Source organism: Ipomoea nil, unplaced genomic scaffold (assembly GCF_001879475.1).
Source record: "Ipomoea nil cultivar Tokyo-kokei standard unplaced genomic scaffold, Asagao_1.1 scaffold1421, whole genome shotgun sequence".
Classification (NCBI taxonomy): Eukaryota; Viridiplantae; Streptophyta; class Magnoliopsida; order Solanales; family Convolvulaceae; genus Ipomoea; species Ipomoea nil.
In genome coordinates this window covers 6,452,304-6,460,941 of record NW_017617849.1, presented here as the reverse complement: position 1 = coordinate 6,460,941, position 8,638 = coordinate 6,452,304, and the positions used below count along the sequence as shown (strand labels likewise).

The following is an 8,638-nucleotide window of genomic DNA, read 5'->3' as shown; positions in this document are numbered from 1 at the left end:
CGTGATATCATCATATACACGATATACGTGTATATACTTACAAGAATATTAACAAATTTAATCCCTACATCTTTCAATGGAACCAAATATAGCATGTAGCTAGGTTTGACAATATGAGGTAGGTTATGAGGTAAATAATGCACACAATTACAAGGAGTATACATACACATAAATATAGTAGGCGTAATTGAAGAACAATCAAAACAAGCGTATGTGTATATATCGATCAATATAATATATGAAGATTCAAAAAGCTAGCCCAATTAGGTCGAGGCAACACATTCAAGTTTGTCAACTAATTAATCTATCACAAGGTTTCAATTTCAATTTCTTTTTAGAGCAGTCTATTGGCATCTTGATTGAGTCAATCAGCTAACAACCATTCAGGTAATGGCTACAAGCAAGCATTTCTCTAAATTAATGAACCTCGATCAATCACATTAAACCCTAAAATCCTAAATCAAGTAAAGGTTAGTAGTAGTCTCAAGCAAGCTACAACCCATCAATCTAACCATGAATTGATTCAATTCCGATGTATAGATCCAAAATCTATTTATAAAAAAACCATCCTAACTTAACCCAATATTATAATACAATTTCTTGTTTTTCGATGAGTTGATCGAGCTACCTAGCTTCACCACAAATTCAAAAGACAGAACTAGAGATCCAATTAAGGTTTCAATCCAATAAAACATATATGTATACACAAGTAAGAATTCACTAACTAAAGAAGCTACTATACCTTGCTAACATATGCTTAATTAATACTGTAATTTACACAAGAATTCTTCTGATCTGAACAAAGAATCAGGCAGGATATATGTATATTGTCACTTTACAATTGATTGATCAGCATCATCAAAACTCAGATCAAAACCCTAACAATTATTATTGCACAAATCGATTAACTAATGATGATTACCTTCACCCTCTTTCTGCTTCCACTCCAACCCTATAAATTTGCAGGGAGAATACCTGATTTTGTACTCTGTAATGGTCTCAAGCTTCGGAGACCAGACCTGATCTTTGGACCCCACAAGTTGCTCGTAATGCTTTTTCAACTCCGGCGTACTACACAGAATCTTACAGTCGTCGACGTTGTCGTCGCCGGCCGCGGCCTGCAAATTCTCTACTCCGTTGCTTCCGCTCAGAAGATTCACTATAAACTCCGGCACCACCTTGATCAAAACCCTACCGTTGGATCCCTTAATGTACTCAAACGCCGCGCTCCTGAAATTGGCCGGGGCGGCGCCGCCCCTCCGCGGGCTGCGCCCCAAGGCCGCGAGAGAGGAGGCGGAGAGGACGTTGGTGGCGAAGCAGTCGAGCGGAAGGACCAGGTACGTCTGCCCCGCTAAAAGCTCGTCGTCGATGGTCAGAACCGGCAGCGGTTGACCGATGAAGAAGGAATGTGCATGGCACACCATGCAGTCCGGGAACTCAAACATCACCTCCCCGGCCACGCGCCGTTTCCCGGCGACCACCCGGGACTTCCCGTCGTGGAAAATCAGCGTCGCCGGCGACCGGGAAGATGCAATGGTGTTAAGACAGCAGTACGAAAGTGATGCAGTGTTTCCCATTTCTTCAAATCCGACAGAAAATAATGCTCAGAGCCGTAGAATTGGTTAGAAATAATGTCTGTTAGTTGAGCTTCTCACAACGTTATATATATATATATATATATATATATATATATATATATATATATATATATATATATATATATATAGAAAGGATTGATGATTGACTTTGATGAGGTCAATGATGAAATTGTGTTTTTTTTGGCCATAATAATTTTCTCTTGGTTTGCCGGGGAGAGCGGGGGTCGGTGGTCAGTAATGCCGGCGGGTTTGAATATCCCTTAATCAACTTGTGTATCATCTTTAATGTGCACAATATTCATCCAACCAATCCCTAACATTCATTAATCAGTAGACTTTACTTACTGCTGCAATGGGGAATTGAAGTTTAAATTTCAAGATTGAATAAATTATCAATACCCTTGACATGGCTATATACATTGTACATATGCTCAAAATATAATATAATGTTACTAATCCGTGTATTGCTTCTTTCATATGTGTTTGCTCAAATTTAGTTAAAACTCGGTTCATCGAATGTTATTTTGAATAACTTCTTAGGGTACGTCTTAATTAAAGACTAATACATTTGAGGGTGTTGCAATTGAATAATCGATTATGTGATTTATTATATTAAAATCACAAGTCTATACCAGTATACCACTTGACTAGAAGATTATTAGTATTAAATGATATAACAAAACCTAAAGTTTGTACAAGTTAGTTCTTTAAACTTAGGATTAGGGTTTTTACAACTTATGCTAAAAACATTAATAATCTATGTATTGATTCTTTCGTAAGTGCAGTGGTACGTACGTTTATTTGAATTCAATCGAGCCTCGATCAATCGAAACCTATTCAAAATAGCTCTCTAAAGAATCGATAGATTTGAATATAATTGAGGGCGTTGGGGTCGATTAAATGACTTATTATAGTCACAAGTTCATATTATCACTCTAACTACAAGGTTATCAATATATATTTAGTATAAAATTAAAGGATACAACAAAACCTAAAATTTGTAGAATTTGTTTAAATTTAATTAGGATTAGGGTTTTTACAACCTATTTGCCGTTTTACCTCTCACTGTGAGCATATATCTATTAATGTGTATCCAACTATTAGCCTAGGCTTTTAGTTGAGATGAAGCACATGTTTCAATTTGGTATCAAAGTCAGACCAAAGGTCATGGGTTCGAATCTCAACGTCACTTGTAAGTGACTACGGATGGACGGTGCACATGCTAGATGTTTTTTTTTTTTTAGTACTAGTGACTCTTATTATAATGTAGTATAGATTCATAATTACTTTCTCAACTTACTAAAACACAAAGAGTTAATACCGCCCCATTAAGGATTACACCCACTGGTATCTGTATTCCATAATCGGATCTCATTAAAACATTGTTATATATAATCAGTTTAAATGATCAATCTTATACTTGAGCAACTCAAACAATTCTTATTTCACAAAAAAAAAAAAAAAAAAAAAAAAAAAAAAACACACACACACACACACACACACGGATACACAGAAACTAAATAAAAGAAATTTTAACCCACATTTAATTTAATAATAATAATAATAATAATAATAATAATAATAATAATAATAATAATAATAAGTACTATGCGTCTATGCTGCATTGCTGCTGTAATATAATTAATCCCAAAAAAAAAAGCTAAAATTATTTGTGTTTCAATTATTGTGCAATTATTACAAAATTCAAATACTGCGAATAACAACCCAAAGGTAGTCGAGTAGTGGAACATGATTCTCATCATAGTCGAATGATTTATGCATTATTACATAGGAATGGGGTTAAGTTAATTTATCTAGTGCAAATTCTCACATAGTGATTACAAGTTTTCCTCATTAGTCAAAAAAAAAAAAAAAGTGCAAATAACATGTTTATCGTACATCTTTGAGAAATAGATATGCATTATAAAGAGAATATATCAAATTATTATGACATTTCATTTTATTTTTCATTCATTGCCTCGTCGGTTAACAATTCATTGAACAAAGACAATATGAAACTTTGATACTTACAATATATAATGACTTTTTTCAAGTCAAACTTTGTGAATATAATATGACACTAATTAAATTTGGATTATTCTCACATAATGGAACTAACACACCGGGTATGCAAAAATATTACAATATTTACAAGTTACAATAATTAATAAATCAAATTCACATTAATTGAAAGAATAAAAAATAAAGATATGCACTCATTTTCTTTTTTAAAAAAATGCAAATAATTAAAATAATGTGTGTAAACAACTACCATGAGTACATGCCAAGATTATTAAAATTGAATTTAAAAATCCACATATGAAATAAATGTGTATTATTCTAAAAAAAAATGCATGAAATGACTAATAATAGAATTTAAAACAATACATTTTTTTGTCCTTTTTTGTTCTCAACGTGCCGCGTGCGATCTAATACGGAGTACTGAATATTATTTTAATAACTCTTAATTTCCTCCAACTTCCTGCCCATATATCCTACTCCCATGGCCAAATTTTTCTTCTCCATGGCCAAATTTCGATTGGACTTTTACTACATTTTTGTTTTATTAAAATCACTATTTAATATTTATTACATAATTGTTTTCAAAAAAATATTTATTACATAATTTGTTATAGTACGAGACCGTCTATCATTAAATGATTTTCAAATATATAATTGTTTATAACGAAAATGTAAAACTTTTATATATATCATCTCAATAAGTCCGAAACTAATAAACTTGATAGCCAACAAGGTTGGACGGATTGACATTCATAATTATAGTTTGGCATGATTTGGTAACATATAGTTAGCTTATCAGTCAATTTTGACTTATTTGACCACGGTTAGTTAGTTGACTTGGTTAAATAGTCAATATATGTGCTTAATTAATTAGCTATTTATAACAGCTTATTGCTCTAAAATGTTAAAATTCAAAAATTTGTTCAAAGAAAGTTATTTTGCATGTAATAAGCTATCAGCTAACATCCAATTTACCAAATATTTTTCTACAATCATCTAATAATATTAACTAGTCAACCCCACTAACTCAATCAGCTAACAACAATTTACCGAACACCACTTTTATCTGTTACACATGAGATGATTCCACACAATATCAATTGAAATGTTATATTATTGTATTCAATTCATTTTTGTATTTAATTTGTCATGTAAACTTTTTATTAACTCGTGGTATTAAGGGTGATCAATTTAGAGCACACATATTTAATGAAAAAAATATTTTTAACTTTTATATATAATGTCATATTTGAGAGTAAACAATTAACTTGGGGAATATAGTATTTCTTTTATTCGATTTTTATAAAATTGGATTTGTTGTTCATGGTTCAATCACACCATTAATTAATGAGGTCATCTACCCTAATTAATTATAATTTCTTTTGGAGTTAATACCCAAAATGGTCCCTCGACTATGTCATAATTACCAATTTGGTCCTCAACTACCATTCTTATCCAATTAAGTCCTCAACTATGTAACTTTTACTCAATTAAGTCCTCAACTATATAATTCTTACCCAATTTAGTCCTCAACTATACAATTCTTACCCAATTTAGTCCTCTGTATTAATTTGACTGTTTGTTGACTGTCAAAAGTCGGGATAAAATTATAATTTTACAAGATTTCTCCTTCCTCTGCATTTAGCAGCGCCAAACCATGCAGCAATACACTCCGATCAGATTTCGATCGTCAAAAAATCGTTGGAAATCAAATTCATGGGCTATCCGATGCATAACCACTACTTCGATACTGACAAGTTTAGAACCCAACCGGAGCTTATTGCTACATGGTTTGGCGCTGCTAAATGAGGAGGAGGGAGAAAACTTGTAAAATTATAACTTTATTTCCACTTTTGACAGTCAACAAACAGTCAAATTGACAAAGGACTAAATTGGGTAAAAATTGTATAGTTGAGGACTTAATTGGGTAAGAATGATAGTCGAGGACCAAATTGGTAATTACGACATAGTCGAGGGACTATTTTGGGTATTAACTCTTTCTTTTGGACCATACGTTTGGTTATATAATAAATGCAAGTGCAACCACCGCAGCAGATATTTAACAGCTGTTTAATTTGTAATTTCACGGAGGGTAACTGTCACAATTGCATTTAGTGGCGGTTCTTAAAGTGTTACAATAGAAAGCGTTTATCAGTGCATATTATCGAATACTGATTGTGATTTTTTCTTTTTATAAAAGAAATCGTAATAATTATTTTATAACCATTAAACTTGTATATGGATATAAAATAAAGATTTAGTTAACATTTTCTTTTCGTAAAATTTCATAATTATTTATAGAACTCAATTTTGTTTTAAGATCATGAGGTGTTCTGAACAAGTTCTAACTGTAGGAGGTACCTTTAAGAACATATCATACTTAGACTAATCCTCATTCCCACCTTTGTTGTTCATGCATATATGTCCGACCCGACCCGGATTTCCATTGAATTAATGAACCCAAATTTTAATTTCTTTTGGACAATACATTAGGCCTTAGTTCGTGTGTGTTCATAAACCTAAAATCATAGACAATCAACGCCACGTGGTCAATTCTACTAATCGCTGACCAAAAAGGCATTTTTTAGAATCTAGCTAAGCGTTGCATGTAATCATACATTTACAAATTTTTAAAAATAGAAAAAAAACACTATTTTTCTTTACATTTTAGGCACATTACATTGTATATAAATTTAACCATTAATTTTAATTTTAATTTAGAAAAGAAAAAAAAAACAAAAACAAAAACAAAACAAAAAAAAAAAAACAAAAACAAAACAAAAACCTTCTTCTCCAACCTAAAGGTAGATGAATACTAATTCTTCATCTTCGGACCAGAGATGAAAAATGAGGGTTTGAGTTTGTTTTTTTTTTTTTTTGTTTTTTTTTTTTTTAAATAATATATAAAAAAATTCATTTCAAATTATTAGAATAGATTAAAGAATAACTTTTTAAAAGTTAACTATCACCTTAACTTACAATTAGGAATACATGTCATTTTCAGTTCAATTATACAATTTTAAAATTTTCAATGACTCAATTACAACGTAACTTTTAAATTGAATGTTCTAATTACAATTTTGTGTGTAGTTCCATCCTTAATCCAAAATCAAAATTGTTAAAGCCACCGTATTAAAGTTGTGATCATGAACATGTCGACGCGAGGACCATCATTTTCGAAGCCCTAGAGATATTATTGTGGTCAACGACTCATAGTCCAAGTAGCTGGAAAGATGTTTGTATATCTGTATCTATTTATATACATTTGACTAGTAAAACTCCAATTTAAACTTGACCATCATAATCTCGATCATGATTCATGCATGTCGATCACTAACCTGAAAAGGCCGGAATTGAAATGCATTTATATTACTCCAATTTGTAATTAATATAATGTCACTAACCTGAAAAGGCCGGAATTGAAATGCATTTATATTACTCCAATTTGTAATTAATATAATGTTTACAAATATATATATATATATATATATATATATATATATATATAGTTTTGTTTTTCTCCCAAAAGGTTACGTTAAATCTCTAACCCGACAGAGCATTTGGAAGAATGAGATTAGGATGTAAATCACGATGCGCACAAGGGATCTGCCCACCACTTTGAGTATATACAATCCTCACACTATTGTTGCTGAGCTTCGAACGTCGGTCTCTTCACCCAAATACTACCCACTGAACAACTAATTAAGCCCGTGCGGGCAAACAAATTATTTTGTTAATTGGTTTAATCTTTGATTTACGTAAAAGTACGCTATGGATGAATCTCGCATTGTAATATTAACCGCCGAAGAATTATAAGGAGATATAATTACCAGTCTAGTTAGATTATTTATTGTTGACTAACTCAAATTGAGAAGAGTAATAGGTAAGTCTGACATGCAAGAGTTGAATTTGTTTTAATTTGTTGGTTGGTTTAATCTGCTCTTCATCATTATGTTCATGAATTATATATACTATGGTCAAGTTTAAACCAATTCTGATCTGTAATGGGTGAGTCTATAAACGAGGGCTTGGTTATTCATCATGAGGTGTAATGCATGTTCATCAACCCGTGCTCTAGCTTTCATCATCAAGCATTCAAGCATTCAAGCCGCAGTATAAATTGTAATTAACGTTTTTGCCCGTTGTTTATTAGGCCACGTTTGAATATTGCAGAATGGTAATATAATGGTGATGTTAAATCATAATTATTATAACTTTTGAATTTTAATTCGTTCTTGGGATTTTGATATATGTTTAAGGGTTAATTTTAGCGGAGGTCCCTCATCTTTGGTGACAATTCTAAATTTAGTCTCAGACTATTGTTGTTGTTATTAAACATTCTAAACTTTCATATTTTGAACACTTTTAGTCTTTCCGGTGACTTTTCCGGTGGAAGTCTATTTTAAGAAAAGACAATTGGGTCTCTTCACTTATCTTTCTTTTTTTTTTTTTTTTCACAATTTAGTTCCGATTTTTTTTTTAAAAAAAAAAAAAAAAATCAAATTCACACATGTACAATACCATGTACATCCTCATAAACCTTCTTAAACAAAATTTTTAACAAAAATCTGAGCAAAAAAATGTTTTTTTAAAAAAGAGAGATAAGTGAAGAGACCAAATTGCCCTTTTTTATAATAGGCTTTTGTCGGAAAAATCACTTGAAGAATTAAAAGTGTCCAAAATATGAAAGTCTGGAATGTTAAATGATAAAAATGACAATCAGAGACTAAATATGTAATTGCCACCAAATACAAGGGACCTCCCGTGGAATTAACTCTATGTTTAATTTGCCAATGACTTTTTGGTGAATAGAAAAACCCTACCTATTTAAGTTTATTGACCGAGAATACATTTTGTAAAAAAGGTATCAATAATGTAAATTCGGAGTATTTATTTATGTTTCAAATGTTTACTTAGGGTATTATATTGTAATTATAGTGGTGTATTTATCTATCTGAAATTTTTAAGTATAATATATTAACATAAATGTAGAGTTTAACTATCAACTTAAAAATTTA

At 31.3% G+C, this 8,638-nt stretch overlaps 1 protein-coding gene across 1 annotated transcript; it reads right to left on the bottom strand.

Annotated features, from left to right (window-relative positions):
• Window positions 1-908: 908 nt before the first annotated feature.
• Window positions 909-1,577, bottom strand: LOC109187427. The gene has a single exon (XM_019337613.1). The coding sequence runs from the start codon at window positions 1,575-1,577 to the stop codon at window positions 909-911; it is 669 nt and encodes a 222-aa protein (XP_019193158.1).
• Between the last annotated feature and the right edge of the window lie 7,061 nt (window positions 1,578-8,638).